Source organism: Liolophura sinensis, chromosome 12 (genome assembly GCF_032854445.1).
Source record: "Liolophura sinensis isolate JHLJ2023 chromosome 12, CUHK_Ljap_v2, whole genome shotgun sequence".
NCBI classification, from domain to species: Eukaryota; Metazoa; Mollusca; class Polyplacophora; order Chitonida; family Chitonidae; genus Liolophura; species Liolophura sinensis.
The window spans coordinates 5,365,548-5,383,253 of NC_088306.1; the positions used below are offsets into that span (position 1 = coordinate 5,365,548).

A 17,706-nucleotide genomic window follows, 5' to 3' on the forward strand; every position below is an offset into this window, starting at 1 on the left:
GGGCGTCATGACATCACCGGGCCAGGGCTCCGCGGCCTTCAAGATAAGCAGACGGTCCATTTTTAATGTATTTTTTTTTAAATTGGAACTAGTTAACTTTTTTTGCAGTGAAAGGGACACTTTCTTTTTACCAAGTATTGTAATTACGTGTACATAGGAAAAATTCAGTTAGACTTCAATGAGACAAATTTTGTTCGTAATTGCCGTAGAGCCTGTATTGTTCAAGAGAAAGGACTTTTTTCAGAACAGCTACTGTTACTATAAACAGATTTTTTGTGTACGATTGGGATATTGAAAGCGGTCCCTGGGCCTACGGTACATCAAAGCCTGCGCAGTTAACTGGCGGTAAAGGTACCTTCGAACGAACGCCGTTGGTTGGGCGATAAAAGCATTTCAAATGCTTTATTTGCGACATAAGGGCAACATTAACAACCCCTCAAGTAGGGTTGAATATATTCTTTACCGAATACATTCAAAGAAATAATCTGTTAATTTTAACACCAAGTCTGTTGTCGGTGTCATGCTAGAATGTATTCTGTTATTGTCACACAATACTGTGTCATATTCAACATAATATTCTGTTAGTCTTATAGACTCTTTATGTCGAATTAATAGCATATGTGGTCATATTTAACAGAATAATCTTTTGCTATTGCATCACTCAAATAACAGAAGTTCTGTTAAATTTAACATATTATTTTTTAGAGGGATGCCCTATGTGAGGCTTCGGTATATGGAGAGACCATGATACGTGCCACTGCCAACTGTTACATGCTGTAAGATCGTTAGGTTTCCAAATAACAACTGGTTTTTGATTGGCTGATCAAGCCGTGGCCTATGATAGTATCAGTAATCAACCAATAAAAAGTAACATTTGTGACCCAAGCTCCAGTAGGCCTATACGGTCTTCCCATTGGTGATTCCGGCGAAGTCTAAATACAGTTAGCAGCAACATCTGATTTTTAGTTTTTTAACCTTCACAAGGAAAAATTTTTCTCCGTAACTATACAATTACGATCAACAAAATTCTCTTTTGTGCATGCGCAATGAATAGAATCTTTCCTTCTTTTTTGTGTTGAATATTTTATTTGACAGACCCCTCATATGGTTCTGTATTTAAATATCATATGTCTTCAATGGGGGAGTCGTATACAATCTCTTAGCAATTTACGCCCTAATATATATATATATATGCTCAGTTTCTTCCCACCATAATTATGCTGAGAGATGAGCGAAAAATTCTTGAGTACGACGTAAATCGCCAATCAAATATGCATGTCCCCCTACACCAACAAAATTATTCTGCCAGAATTACAGAAAAAAAAATATATGTAGTTAGTCTAATAGAATCTTTGTGTTGAATTAATGGAATATGTGTATTCTATTTAACACAACTTTCTGTTGCGATTGCAGAATGCACTCTAGCACCACTCAGACAACGGACTTTCTGTTTATATTAACAAATTATTTTTTTTTAGTGCAATGACATAAGGTATTCAGCCATTAACCAGAAAGCTTTAGTATTTAGTTGAATTGTGAGATGAGTTATAGAGTGTACTCTCAAAAAATAATCTGTTAATTTTAACATAAAGTCTGTTTTCTGCGTGGTGCTAGAATGTATTCTGTTAATTGTTACAGCAGATTATTCTGTTAAATATAGCACACATATTCTATTAATTCAACATAGAGCCTGTGTTAAACTAAGAGGGTATTACGTTGAATATGTTACATTGTTATGTTGTAACAACATAATACATTCTGCCATTACACAGACAAAAGACTTTCTGTTAAAAGTAACAGGTTTTGTTTCGAGTGCATAAAATAAAGGAGATATTAAGAAATAGAAAATATGCCTTAAAAATTAAAAAAAAATTCTCATTTTTTTTGCCATGTCTCTTTTCGTTTTCCTTAAAACCGTACTCTTCGAGGAAAAACGGTTTGCTCGCTGAGTAAGTAGGCCCACAGCTGTACCAGTACATAGACATTCTCAATGCATTTAGGCAGGATCAGAAAAGGCTGGTCAAATTTATAACTCACAGTCCGACCACCAGTGGAAAATCTCCACAGGTTCAAGGAGCGCCATCTAGTGGTGAGTTGCGACTGTGTTTGGATCAAGACTAGTCTGTTTCAGGAAAAGGCGGGGGATTTGTTCTTGTTATGACGGTGGCCTATGACAGTTAACGTCGTTCTCATTCTGTGATAAAGGCTGGTAAGCCTGGTAAATATCTTTTCCTCCGGAATCCTCCAAAGAGTATGTGATTTTTGATGAAATGGTCTTTTTATTTTAAACATAGGGTGAAAAGAGTCCGTGATTGTAGCAGTGTATTATGTCGTTGTTGTTGTTGCTGTTGAGGTTGACCAGTGACAGAATAAATTCATAATGTAAACCGTTGAGTGTGAAATGAAGTTGTCAAACTGGAGGCATTTGTAAAGACTAGGTTGATCCTTATGTTAGTCAATAAGCTCCTTCTCAAATGTTCATTATGAAAAGTTCTTCAATAATTGACCCATGATAATTAGCACCTAGTTCAATTAAATAAAACTTTGAAAGCTGTTTGCTAATCCAACAATTTCTGATATTAACCTGCCTCAACGTTTAATCGTTGAATTAAAAGCCCCGGTAGGTTCGTTCGGTAAGGCCCTTTCATTTTACATCATGGAGTTGGCCATTAGGCTAAATTTTACTCCAAAACGGTGGCACAGATCATATTTTTGTTTAATTTTACATGTTAGTTTTTAATACAGCTTGTTTAGATTGCACGGCCAAAAGTGTAGGAGCCCAAGTGTTTTCCAGAACCGAAGGGACAGTAGATATGGCCCTGATGTGTGACCTGCTTATATGGTACAGATATCCTGCACAATTGCTCACATGAGCATTGCTGACTGCTTGTAGGCCTACTCTTTGTTAACAAGGCCCCTCAAACAGGAACTGCAGAGTAATGTACTTGTGCAAATTCTCTGTCCAAGGCCAGGATTGAACTTGGACATTGTGTGTCTTTGCGATTGAAAGAGAGATCTATAGATACATGTATGCACTTCATACGGCTGGTATTCCAACTGCTTTGTACTAGCATGACTAGGCCACAGATTAATTTCTGGATGTGCAGGGTACTGAGTTCTGTATATATTTTATTTAAACTTAAATGTCTGCAACAGGTAAACTGATGGTTGACCGCTTCAGCCTGATGGTTAGAGAGTCAGGCTCGAAGTCGGGAGACTGCGGGATCAAACCAGGGTCAGGACATACCAAAGACATGAAGACTTTTAAAAAAATGGTACTTGCTGCTGCCTCGCTTGGTGCTCAGCTCCAACAGGTTGTAGCAAGGAAACATAAGAGTTGGCCTGGTGTCAGAATAAGGTGACTGGGTGGGGTGTCATGTCTGGTGTCTTTGGCATGATACTTCAGTGGCAGCAGCACTTTGGCGGCAAGTCCAAGAAGACACAATATATGTACGCACACCTAATGACTCCTCGTCATATGACTGAAAAATTGTAAAGTACAACGTAAAACCCCAAGCATGCATTCATTCATTTGAACTGATTGTAACTAAATGTCAATCAAAAATGTAAGTTTCAGAAGGAGCCCAGACTAAAAATGTCTGGATAAAGAAGTCTGGATGACAGGAGTTTGAATTAAGAAAAGGATTACTGGATTATTAAGTCCGAGTCATGGCAGAAGGCTCTACCGTGGTGGTGAAAGGAGGGTCCAGAGTGGGAGATTCTGGTGAACAGGACAGAGGGTCACAGGTGTCACGTGACATACCTGACCATATTGGGGCGGCCTCCATGACAACCACGTTCTCTACGGATGAGTCAAGTATGGCCAGCCAGATGTCCAGCAAGGTAAACAGCACAGGGGAGACTACTCCAAGGTCTGCCTTCAAGAAGGACGACGAGTACACGACTCAGTTTTTCGGCTTCACAACGAAGTCATTTTGCAATGGCAGTAAGTACCTGTATTGTGTACTGCTTTGCAATTTATGTAAAATTGTATCTAAGTTTACCTCCAGCATGTCATGTCAGTGTTGTTTAGAGTTTTCTGTTGTAGTTTCAAGCCTGCAAATAAGCAGCCTGCTGAGGGCATAATCATTGTCAGACGTGAAATCTTACCTTGTCAGCACAGGCGCTTGAATCCAGTCCTTAAACCCTATATATGCCGTATACCAGCCCCCTACACATATATAAGAAGTAAAGGCATGAAATGACTTTCGACCGACACCACACAATATCTCTGAAATTCAAGAAATAAAGCCCTCAACGTACCAACTTTTCTACACGTTATGTGTTGGCATCCACCATTTGTATTTTCAAATCAATTATGTTTTGTGCCAGTGACAATTATATTTGTTACCTAGCCCCACTAAACATTGGTCATGTCCAAACTTAGACTAGAAGCTTGTCTCTATGGATTATCTCCCTTTACGTTGGATAATAGTTCAAGATATGGAAACGAGTGGAAAAGTTAGAGGTTGAAGGCTTTATTTCTTGAATTTTGGAGACATTGCATGGTGCTGGTCAAACGTCATTTCATGTGTTTACATTCTTATATATACATATCTAGGAGGCTGGTATATGGCATATATAGGGTTTTATGGACTGGATTCGAGCGCCTGTGGTTGTCAGGTACAAACTAAATGGTGTTTGACAAAGTTCACATGCAAAGTTCACAAACATTATATACTAGGGAATCTTACACACACTAGCTGGATGAAATGGGTTTTGAAATTGTAAGGTTGCATGCCAGCTCGGCGCAATCACCCAGGAGCCTTTCACCAATGTGATCGCTGTGAGTTGAATTCTGGCTCCTCCTGGCTTCCTCTCTGGCCGTACATGGGAAAGTCTGCCAGCAACTTACAGATGGCTGTGGGTTTCCCCTGGGCTCTGCCGGGCTCCTCCCACCATAATGCTGACTGCTGTTGTATAAGTGAAATATTCTTGAGTACAGCGTAAAACATTGATCAAGTAAATAAGTTGACCTTTTTTCATGTAAATGTTGTTTTCATTTATACTGTATGAATCTTATACTTACCTGACAATGTGAATGATGACTTTATAATTTATTTTCCATGAATAACTACCTACCACTGTGAATGTTTGTCTGTGTTGTAGTTTATAATGCCTATAACTGCCTACTGTTGGACGTCTTAGAGACCTGGTCAGCATTTGTACATCAACAGGTAACTATCACTCTGTAGAACACCCAGTTATGGCAGTAACTATTAAGGGGAGATAACCAATATATTTAGCTTGGACTTGTGAATCTGACTAGGAGATTTTTTTGAGTTTTCAACGTCGAGTGTCTCTTTGATCTGTTGTCCTCTGATCTTGGGTCTTTTGAGGAAACACTAAAATGTAGGCCTGTATGGTATGGCTACATACTTTTTTCCCAGGATTTTATACCCTCCGCTATTGTTTTGAAATGAAATAAAGCAACACATTTGACAAGAAATATAAGCAGGTCAGTATGAAATTATTGATTTGATTTTTTTTGTAGATTCATATGGAGTATAACAGTGTGCATGCAGTGCCTCAAGAACACATGCACTGTTATTTCCAACCCTGCATCGCATTATGACTGCAGGATACATAGTAAATGTAACAGAAGAAATTAGAGAGAAATACCAATACACACGTGACACATACACACATGACACATATACACATGACACATACACACATGGCACATACACACATGGCACATACACACACGACATATACACACGACACATACACACACGACACATACACACACGACACATACACACACGACACATACACACACGACACATACACACACGACACATACACACTTGACACATACACACACGACATATACACACACGACACATACACACTTGACACATACACACACGACATGCACACACGACACATACACACTTGACACATACACAAACGACACATACACACACGACATATACACACACGACATATACACACGATACATACACACACATGACACATACACACACGACATATACACACACGACATACACACGACACATACACACACGACACATACACACACGGCATATACACACACGACATATACACACACGACACATACACACACCACATATACACACATGGCACATACACACATGGCACATACACACATGAACAATACACACACGACACATACACACACGACACATACACACACGACACATACACACGACACATATACACGACACATACACACATGACACATACACACAACACATACACACAACACATACACACATGACACATACACACACGACACATACACACACGACACATACACACACGACACATACACACACGACACATACACACACGACACATACACACACGACACATACACACATGGCACATACACACGACACATACACACGACATACACACATGACACATACACACATGACACATACACACATGACGCATACACACTTGACACATACACACATGACACATACACACATGACACATACACACATGACACATACACACATGACACATACACACGGCATATCCACACGACACATGCACACAACACATACACATGACATACACACATGACATACACACATGATACATACACACATGACACATACACACACGACACATACACACACGACACATACACATACACACATGACACATACACACGACACATACACACACGACATATACACACATGACACATACACACGACATACACACATGACACATACACACGACACATACACACATGACACATACACACATGACACATACACACATGATACATTACCTCAGTCTTCCAGGCAGCAGGTATGGGTTCAATCCTGGCCTTGGACACGGAATTTGTAGATTCCCCATGTTGTGAATGTTCATGAAGTTTTGCTGACAAAAAAGTGATCTGTGGCGTTAGTGGTGCCTTTCACACTATCTTGCCTTTGTTGTAGAGGACTTGTCTCCCACAGTTCTACGTCATACATGGAAAAGTTTGTAAATAACTTTGGTCTGTGATTTACTCTAAGTATCCGATTTTTTCTGCCCATTAAACTCACCACTTTCATATTAATGAATATTCCTTAGTCCACCATTACAAAACAGTCAAATAAATAAATAAATAATTAAAGCGGCCATCTGTAGACGTGTTCTGAGAGAGCATGGGTTATAAGATCGTTTCTTTTCAAAATAACTCATTATCATAGATTTGGTCAGAATTTGAAATCCGGTTGTCTCATTTCTAGTTTTCTCTTATTTTCTCAGTCTCTCCCATGTCAATTTTGTGAGAATAGAGGGGTTTCAAATATACTGAGACATCATCATTTCCCTGGCTAAACCTACCCTAATTCGCCACCCTTTTCAAGCACCTCTACAACAAATATTTTAAAACATTCTGAGAGAAATATCCGGTATGTTGAAATAATTTGCACGGTCTTTAATGACACAAACAAATCCTTTACAGCGTCATTTTCATAATAATTGTATTTTTAAATTCCATGGAAAAAAGTGCAATAATGGTTGAAAAGGTTGTAGATTTACATTATGCTTGGTATAGAAATCTGATCAGCAAGGCTTTGGATACACTACACAGACAATGTAAAATGAAGAACAGCATTTCAGGAGAGCTGGGAACAATTTGGGTATTGTAATGATCTGAACGATAAAACCAGAAGCTAGCTATTTACCCGCTAACTTCCTTGAGGTCGGAAGACCAGGGATCAAACCCAGGCCGGGTCATACCAGAGATTTTCAAAAGTGGTGCTTGTTGCTGCCTCACTTGGTGCTCAGTGCTGACAGGTTAAAGCAAGGAAACCGGACTGGTTGGCTCGGTGTTGATATAGTGTGACTGGGTGGGGTGTTATGTCTGGTGGCAGCACTTTGGAAGCATGGACTCGCCTGCCACAAGAAGACACAGTGTTTTCACACACACCTAATGCTTCTTTTTGTCATCTGACTAAAAAATTTTATGATGTAAAACTCAAAGCATATCTACATACATACCAGCTATCCAAACTGGAATGAACCACTATTTTGTAAATGTCTTTCGTTTCAGTTTTCATCAAAATGTGGGCTGACAGAGGAGAAGATGAGTGCTGCGTGTGAAAACATTCGGAAGGCACTCGTCAGTAAATTGGACAAAGGTTTTGACAGGTTAGAAGTAAGTACATGCAATCAGTGTGCCGTGTGCCCTATGACTTACAGGAGAAAATTGTCAGCTGATTTTAAGGGAGATTAGAATTTTCAAGTGTCCAATCTTTTACCAGAGTGGGCAAAACTAAGCATTTTACTGTAGGCATGATAGGGAGTCAGCTGGTAGAAGACATTTCAGCTGATTTTGTTTTAAAATATTCTCTTCCCTGGATTTATGACCTGGTACATCAGCTTTACTCTGTGTTGCTGTCTCTCTATCTGCACTGATATCTCTCTATCTGCACTGATATCTCTCTATCTGCAATGCCATCTCTCTATCTGCAATGCCATCTCTCGCTGCAATGCCATCTCTTTGTTTGCAGTGCCATTTCTTTGTTTGCAATGTCATTTCTCTCTGCAATGCCATTTCTATCTGCAGTGCCATCTCAATCTGCAATGCTATCTGTCTATAGGCAATGCCATCTCTCTATCTGCAATGCTATCTGTCTATCTGCAATGCCGTCTCTTTGTTTGCAATGCCATTTCTATCTGCAGTGCTATCTGTCTCTAGGCAATACTGTCTCTATCTGCAATGCCAACTCTCTATCTACAATGCTGTCTCTCTATCTGCATTGCCATCTCTCTATCTGCTATGATGTCTCTCTGTCTGCAATGTCATCTCTCTGTCTGCAATGCCATCTCTCTATCTGCAATGCTATCTCCCTATCTGCAATGCCTTTTCTGTCTGCAGTGCCATTTCTATCTGCAATGCCATTTCTAACTGCAATGCCATCTCTGTCTGCAATGCTATTTCTCTAGCTGCAGTGCTGTCTCTCTAGCTGCAGTGCTATCTCTCTAGCTGCAATGCTATCTCTCTGACACTGTTTCAAGACAGTAATAATGCTAATACATTTAAAGATTCATGATTCAGTGAACGTTATAGGATTGCAATATAAATTTAAAATTTATATCCTGACTCTAGTTTTACTAAATGTATCTTGTTTTTGTTACAAGTTTACTAGCTTTATGGCTGTTTAAGTGGAATCCGGGAATTTGTGATACTATTGTTAATTAAAAAACATAAACAATAGACCCATAGAATCTTTGTAGTTTTCAACTGATTTTAGAAAAAAGAAGCATTTACACCTACAATAATTCTTCTAAAATTTGGGACATATATCAGTAGTGTTGAAAGTAGAATATTTACCAGCCTTTTGAAAAAATAAAGATATGAGGATGTTTATTAGATGGTCTAACGGTTTGCATCCATTGTTGGCAGTTATACATGGAAAACAACATGTTTCATGTCCCAAAGAGTATTGTACTTGAGGAGGACAAAGCTCATAGCTTGTGGGATCCTTCCGCTGAGGATGAAGCTGAAGTGGATCAGGAGATAGAGGAGCTGACAGACAAAATCCAGGCAGTAAGTTTGTGTCGTGTTACACAGAGTTCTCTTTCAAAGGTACAAAAGTCAGCAGGTAGGAGCTGATAGACAAAATAATGGCAGTAAGGATGTGTCATGTTACACAGAGTTCTCTGTCAAAGGTACAAAAGTCAGCAGATAGGAGCTGATAGGCAAAATAATGGCAGTAAGGATGTGTCATGTTACACAGAGTTCTCTGTCAAAGGTACAAAAGTCAGCAGATAGGAGCTGATAGACAAAATAATGACAGTAAGGATGTGTTGTGTTACACAGAGTTCTCTGTCAAAGGCACAAAAGTCAGCAGGTAGGAGCTGATAGACAAAATAATGGCAGTAAGGATGTGTTGTGTTACACACGAGTTCTCTGTCAAAGGTACAAAAGTTACGCGATAGAGGAGGTGATGAACAAAATAATGGCAGCAAGTACATGTCAAAGGTACAACAGTCAGCAGATAGGAGCTGATAGACAAAATAATGGCAGTAAGGATGTGGTGTGTTACACAGAGTTCTCTGTCAAAGGTACAAAAGTCAGCAGATAGGAGCTGATAGACAAAATAATGGCAGTAAGGATGGGTCGTGTTACACAGAGTTCTCTGTCAAAGGTAAAACAGTCAGCAGATAGGAGCTGATAGACAAAATAATGGCAGTAAGTTTGTGTTGTGTTACACAGAGTTCTCTGTCAAAGGTACAAAAGTCAGCAGATAGGAGCTGATATACAAATTCCTGGCAGTAAGTTTGTGTCGTGTTACACAGAGTTCTCTGTCAAAGGTAAAACAGTCAGCAGATAGGAGCTGATAGACAAAATAATGGCAGTAAGTTTGTGTCGTGTTACACAGAGTTCTCTGTCAAAGGTAAAACAGTCAGCAGATAGGAGCTGATATACAAATTCCTGGCAGTAAATACCCTCATTTTTCTAATTTTTGGGATACCTTGTCTGATCTTTTTAGCCAATATATATGTAATTGTAGCAGGAATAATTTGTTTCTTTTTTTCCACGTGGTTAGTCTATCTAATGAACAACGTATTCATATCTTCACTTTGCAAAATAATTGGGAAAGAAATGTAATTCTCTGCTTAAAGTACTTCTAATATCTGATCTAAAAATCGGAAGCAATAGGATACAGATCTTGTCACAGAGAGTGCCCTGTCAAAGTTACAAAAGTCAGGAGATCCATAAATACATGAACTATTTGTTCAGAGGGTTGGTTTTGTATGTATTATGGTGAAAGGAAACCGGGCAGAGATTGAAGGAAACAGATGACCATCCGTAGATTGTTGGAAGAGATTACCACGTATGGAAAGGAAGATGAGATGAGCTGGATTCCGCGTAGTGATATTGAATTAGAAATACTTACATTTTAATGTAGGCCTGTTTAGGTATTCTTGCTTTGTTTGTGCCTTATTTTAGCAAAAGTTTGCAAATGCAGTATTAAGAGAGGAACTGAAGGTAGTGGAGTCAGCCCAGCAACAGAGCGATGCAATCCTGCATGAGTTTACAGATCTTTGGAAAGCCATGAGGCAAAGTAAAGGTAAGTTTTGTACTGTACGTGCATGTTCAGTGGAATCTAATTTTGGGATCAATGGCTCAATTGCTCTATTGGGCTCAAGTGGGTTTCTGGGTTTATGGGGAATTCCATGTGGTGGAGCATGTGTATTTACATAAAATTATGGGAATTGTATAGCAGTTTAGAAATGGTTTTTGCTTCTTGCAGTCTAAATAAACCGTTAACACCAATGCTTATTGCCACAAAATGTTTCAAATGACTGGATGAAAACAAACAATTTTTTTTTTCTTTTTGATTGTTGTAAATGAAAACACATGGATTGACCCAAAGTTATGATTTGAACTGCTACTGGAGGGCTCCCCATGGCCAGCTTTGAGCCTCTCAACAATGCAGTTAATACAAGTCCAAGTCCAGCTCATGCTGGCTTCCTCTCCGGTCATAAGTGGAAAGGACTGACAAAAACCAAATAAATCAATAAATAAATTGAACAGCTATGCTATCAAAACCAGAGGTAAAGTGACACACATCACATCCACATAATTTATTTATTTGATTGGTATTTTACGCCGTACTTAAGAATATTTCACTGGTACAAAGATGGCCAGCATTATGGTGGGAGGAAACCAGGCAGAGCCCGGGGGAAACCCATGACCACCCGCAGGTTGTTGACAGACATTCTCACTTAAGGCCGGAGAGGAAGCCAGCATATAATAGAGATGTTAGGGAATACATGTAACTACCTGTATCGTTACTGAACCTGCACCCCTCAGACTCGCAGAATTTTCGTTTCTTTCGACACATGAGTTTTTCAATTTAAATTTACGGCTGTAAATTCTTAGTTTCAGATTTACGAGAGGCCTTTGTTTTTACCCTGAACCGAATTCATCAGTGTCTGGAAATAACAGAGGAGATTGGGCACTTGTCACAGAATTCAGATGATTTTCCCAAGAAGGTGCATGCAGTTTTTCTAAAAAAATATCTTTAGCAATTGAAGCTCAGTGTAACGCAGTTCTTTGTTCACTGAATTAAGGAATGCATTTTTCAGTTGAGAACATGTGATTTCCCCGAACTTGGGGTGGTTTTCTGCCACCATAATTAATGCTGGCTGTCATTATATAAATGAGATATTCTTAAGGTAGGAGTAAACACCAATCAAATATATAAATAAGTAATAGGAAAATATTCTTGAGCATGACATAAAACACATCAAATGCATAAATCAATAATTGAGAACTTTTTTCAATGTACATTGTGAATTTCAATGAAAGCAAGTATGCCAGGATAGCTTTGGCTGCTCCAGAGGCTGGGCACATTGGATATTGTTTTCAAGCCACCAACATGCAAGTAGATGCATGAGTGAATATCCAGGTGTCCTGTAATGCTGTAAAGAGTCAATTACCATATTCCTAATGTTGCCAAACTCATCTCTTAAAATGTGTTTTGGGGGCTTCTGTGGATCAGCTGGTGCAGTGTAATGACCCAAGAGCATCTCACCCATGCGGTTGCCGTGAGTTCAAGTCCAGCTCATGCTGGCTTCCTGTCTGGCCGTATGTGGGAAGGTCTGCCCGCAACCTGCGGGTGGCAGTGGGTTCCGTGCGCGGGCTCTTCCTGGTTTTATCCCCGGTTTTCTCCCCCCATAATGCTGGCCGCTGTCATATAAGTGAAATATTCTTGAGTATGGCATAAAACACCATCAAATAAATAAATCGTGGTTTTTCCTTTATACCTTACAGGACACGGTGCATAGGTCCCTGGATATGGAGATTGCAATGCTAGGACAGGAAAGCACTGAAAAAGGAAAGCTTAACTGAAATATGTGCACAACATCTACCTACCTCTCACAGCAGAACCAGGAGAAAGACTATGATGTATTTAGCTTTTGCTTCAAAGGAAGACTTCCTCAGTGAAATATCTCGCGTCTCACGAACATGACTGAGTGGATCCCAACTTTCAGGAATAAAAATCCCATCACGTTCGTCACTAGCTGCAGATGTGGTTTTTCTTTCAGAAGTTGTAGAGTGAGCTATAAGTCAAGCAGACGGTCAGTTGTGTAGGTATGTGGATTGTTCTCTGCAGTTTGTATCCAGGGATTCTTGTCTGGATGTCATAACTTTGGAATTATCGGTGAAGTCTGCAGTGTATAACTGTAGAATTGACTGTGGAGATTGTAACTAAGCATACGTGTTTAGAGTATGTGACTGTGGAAATATCTGTGGAGATTGTAACTGTGGAATGATATCTGAAGTCTATGTGTGGATTTACCTCTGTGGTTTGTAACTAAGCATTCATGTTTAGATTATGTAACTATGGAAATATCTGTGGAGATTGTAACTGTGGAATGATATCTGAAGTCTGTGCGTGGATTTACCTCTGTGGTTTGTAACTAAGCATTCATGTCTAGATTATGTAACTATGGAAATATCTCCGAAGTCTGTAAGTGTGGATTTACCGCTAGTTTGTAACCATGTGTTAACGTTTGGTGTTTGTAGCTCTGGAATCATCACTGGAATTTGTAAATGTGGACTTACCTCTGGAATTTGTAAATAGAGATAAGTTGAAAAATAACAATACAGAGCAAATGGCTGTTGTGAATTGGGACAGTCATCTGATCTTGATAATTGTATCTAATCAAACATGCCGCTATTAAATTGCGCAAAGTAAGCTGTGATACAGCCTTTACCCGTTCACTCCATGAATTGAAGGTTGTAACACAAAACTTCTACATTAGACATCATTTTGAGATCTTTTACAATACTTTAGTTACGTGTAATGGTAGGGGTGTGGTTCACGTACCCTGGGATATCCATCCTCATCCAGGAAGTTGTCATTTGTGTTGGTGAATGTTGCTAGTATTCTATTGATATTATCTTTGGCGATAAAAATGCATGATTGAAAAAGCCAGGACATTTTGTTCAAGCCTTATGCCAATGTCTTATATGTACATCAGCATCAGCCCGGTTTACCACAATAAAATGGTCAGTCCGGACACTTTGTATAGGTGTGGTCAGCTGTGAACATTAAAATAAGAATTACTCACACTGAAATTGGACAAGACAGGCCGGGTTTACTGTAACAGAGGTTGCCTCAAGTGCTAAAACGATTACCATTTCGACATATGTTTTATGTGTTGTCATGGTCAATACGCCAGGCACATATACATTTAGGTACAGGAGATTAGTAGGCACAATCAACTGTTTTCCATTTCGAAACTTTACAAAACATCCTGCAGGTGTGAATAGGACCCAGCAATGACTAAGCACCACAACAAATATAATATATAAAAATTGTAAAAAAAGGCGAAGTCACCCAGGGCAAAGTTAGATGTGAACAAGGCTGTGATTTTTATTGGTGGAAAATAAACCACACCTTCCCGATTACCTGACTAACAGAAGTACTCAGCAGCAGTCAAAACCAACCAGCTGTATTCACATTTCCGACCACTTTGGACCTTGACGAGTTATGTCTGGCAGAATGTTGTTCAGCCAAATGGACGGCTCTGAATCAATGTAGGAATGCATTTAGTAACGACTCAAATGCAACTCATTTTTGTGTTTTGCTGAACCAACTCCAAAAATTCTGAATTTTTTTAGGTAGTACCTCCCAGTAAGTGTAAGCACAAATTGTAAAACCAGATTTCACCTACGACTCGGTACATACGCTATGGACATCTTAGCCCGTTTCACATCACATGCGGAGTGAACTGCAGAAAGGGGCATGTAGCGGTTTGCTTGTTTTGATTGGGCACAATGCAATCTGTCACAATGGTGTAGCCCAAGTCATCAGCACAGCTGTAGTGAGACCAAGTGAACCAGCAAGGACCATTGTGTATCAGAATGAAATGTAAAATTAGGTTGATCGCTCATCATGCTCAAACTGTCCTATTAATTCTCAAGATCACAGTATATTTTTTTGATGTTTCACCTATATGACGGTGGCCAGCAGGAATCACAGCAGACGCAAGGAACAAATAACAAAAGAAACATGGACTTCATAGTATTATATTTTGACAGGTCCAAACATCCATATTTGTAGACTTGTGTACTAGCCCAAAACTTCTCATAAAACTCAGCAAAACGTGTCATTGTGTCCCATTTACTGACATCTCAAATTCCTACAACGCTTTACTTCTGTATTATACATATACATCTAGAACACCTTACACCTGGAAATGCATCACTCTAAACAAGCTACAATCATAGATAGTAAATACTCAAAAAGAAAACCTGTGTTAAAATACAGTTGACATACAAGTATAACATTCATTTGTGAAAAATATCCACAATAAATATTGAGATTAAATGAATGTGTTTCCTGTGTTATCTGATCTCCCTGGAATTGAAACATTTTAGATCTTTGACAATGATTATCTTTATAATGCACACCTTGCCTGACCAGTGATGAGGAAAAATGGAAGATGACGATGAGCATGGGGTTTATCGGGGCCTCTGCTTTACTCTGACAATGTGGCACATGCCAAAGGGTTTCTGGGGGACATCTTTCTTCCTGTGACAATGTGACAAAAGGTGAGGGGTTACTGATCTCCTCTGCTTTCCTGTGACAATGTGACACAAGCTTAAGGGTTATTGGGGACCTCTGTGTTAATTGGACGTGATAAGGGTTTCAAGGGACATCCTCCTTCCTCTGACAATGTGACAAAAGGGGAGAGGTTACTGGGGACCTCTGTTTCTCTGACAAGGTGACACATGCTAAAGGGTTCCTAGGGACATCTTTCTTTGTCTGACAACGTGACCAAAGGTGAGAGGTTACTCGGGACCTCTGCTTTCCTCTGACAACACCTGCTAAGGGGTTGCTGGGGACCTTCCTTTTTCTACAATGTGACACTCAGGGAACCTCTACTTAAGACAATGACATACACACTAAGTGGTGAGTGGGGGACCTCTGTCTTCCTTTAACAATGCGGCATCTGTTGAGAATGTTTCATTTCATGATGTTCTAAGTTTCTGTACATGAAGGCGTATATTATCAGATCCCACACATTCCTAGAAATCATGAGGGACAGGGGGCAGGGATTGGGTTCAAGGTGCAGATTTTTGAAGCATGATTCACAATTTTCAAGTCCTGTCCCTTCCAAAATGACATAGCCAGGGATATGCTTATATGCAACACACACTCACTGTTTAGATAGTTTCATTTCTACATGGCCAAACTGATTTGCTAAACAAACCAAATTCAAAGCAGTTTAAGAAGTGTTTGCTTTGTTACTTTCGACACCTTGCATCAGTTAATTGTGCATATTTGACTGTTTATTATAAACTTTTTACCCATTGCTAATGCTGACCCACAACCCCCACCACCCCCCGTTATTTTACTGACGTCAAATGTTCCTTTCCTAGCTCACCATGATAACGTCATATCAAAGAAAGAAAATTGTAACAGTAGAAACTGTTACATTGCAACATTGCAGATGTTGCACTAAGATCAATTTTTGTCGTAACTATTTGGCTTCATGTCCTGCGGCATACTAGTGCTACATCTTCCATGAATAATGGGACTGAAACATAAGCCGCTTCCCTCATTGTTTGGGTGCTCGTCTGTCAGAAAAGTCCTGCTGAAAAGTACAACTGCACATTTAGCTGTACGTTATTTGTTACAGTTTGATTTTAAAAATAAGACTGTAATTCAACAACTTTGATTTTGGCATCAATCACCAGCCCATTTCAGCATCAAAATCCGACTAATTCTCCATTGAGCATGGAGCTTGCACAAAATGCAAGACGATGTTAATAGCTTTGTTTTATCACGTGTCTAGTACATATAACACACTAAGTCAAAATTTAATCTGGAATTCTTACTACGCTATTGGACATGCTGTGCTAGAGAAACCGAAAAGAAATGATGTTGCATCACTCTTATCTTTGGCTCATATTGCTAAAGGGCAAAGTAGTGTCTGCACGACGACCGTAGAAAAAGGTTGGTGCTCGGATTACAGAAACAAGTCGTTCCTTGTTGGTTTAAATTGATAAGATGGCGCTGCCTTTGATTTTCCCACAGTGCACAATTTTGCTCACTTTGAGCTGCTAAAGTTCGGAGTCTGCGGGATACTTTGTCTTTGCTCAAATTTGGTCGTGGCAGTATCATTTAAGGGAGGCAGTGTTGCCCACCAGATTGAAAAGTGGCCGTGGAGGTGATGCCACCCATCAGACTGACAGACTGACTAACTGATTATGGGTTACTTCCAGCACATTTCCTCAGACACGAATTGCCAAATGATTGCAGCTGCTATCTGATTATTTCTGGTGAATTTTGCTTTTCTTGGCCCCTCTATTAATGTGGTCAGTGCTTACAATGTCTTAATTCAGCTTTTATGCTTACCAACTTTTTTAGCTCTCAATAGTTAACGTGTATTATCACAAATGAGATACCTGTGTACAGCAATGTCATGCTGAAAACAGTGAGACAAAAGAAATGTGACGATGTCAAGGGAAAATGCTTGTGACAGTGGCAGCTTTGAGTGTCACTATTAAAAGGGTATGAATGAAGGACCAGCTGTGAGAGTCTGCAAAATAGTACCCATGTCTCCAGGAGACGTGAGGTAGCAAAAGACTGTAATGATTGTTTCTGACAAGACATGAATGTAAGTGAGGGGGAAGAAAAGGTGTCATGGGTGGGGATTGTGGGGGGGGGGGGATTGTGG

The 17,706-nt window shown here is 39.6% G+C and overlaps 1 protein-coding gene and 1 long non-coding RNA gene across 2 annotated transcripts; both read left to right on the plus strand.

Annotated features, from left to right (window-relative positions):
* Window positions 1-2,151: 2,151 nt before the first annotated feature.
* On the plus strand, window positions 2,152-9,862 carry LOC135479377 (uncharacterized). Its single transcript, XM_064759203.1, has 6 exons — window positions 2,152-2,209; window positions 3,578-3,946; window positions 5,110-5,177; window positions 8,048-8,152; window positions 9,404-9,547; window positions 9,821-9,862. The coding sequence occupies exons 2-6, from the start codon at window positions 3,670-3,672 to the stop codon at window positions 9,860-9,862; spliced, it is 636 nt and encodes a 211-aa protein (XP_064615273.1). The 5' UTR covers window positions 2,152-2,209; window positions 3,578-3,669.
* Window positions 9,863-10,786: 924 nt separating this feature from the next.
* LOC135479270 (uncharacterized) lies at window positions 10,787-17,677 on the plus strand. Its single transcript, XR_010445843.1, has 3 exons — window positions 10,787-11,075; window positions 11,891-12,003; window positions 12,785-17,677. It is a non-coding gene; the product is annotated as an uncharacterized LOC135479270 (long non-coding RNA).
* The last annotated feature ends 29 nt before the right edge of the window (window positions 17,678-17,706 follow it).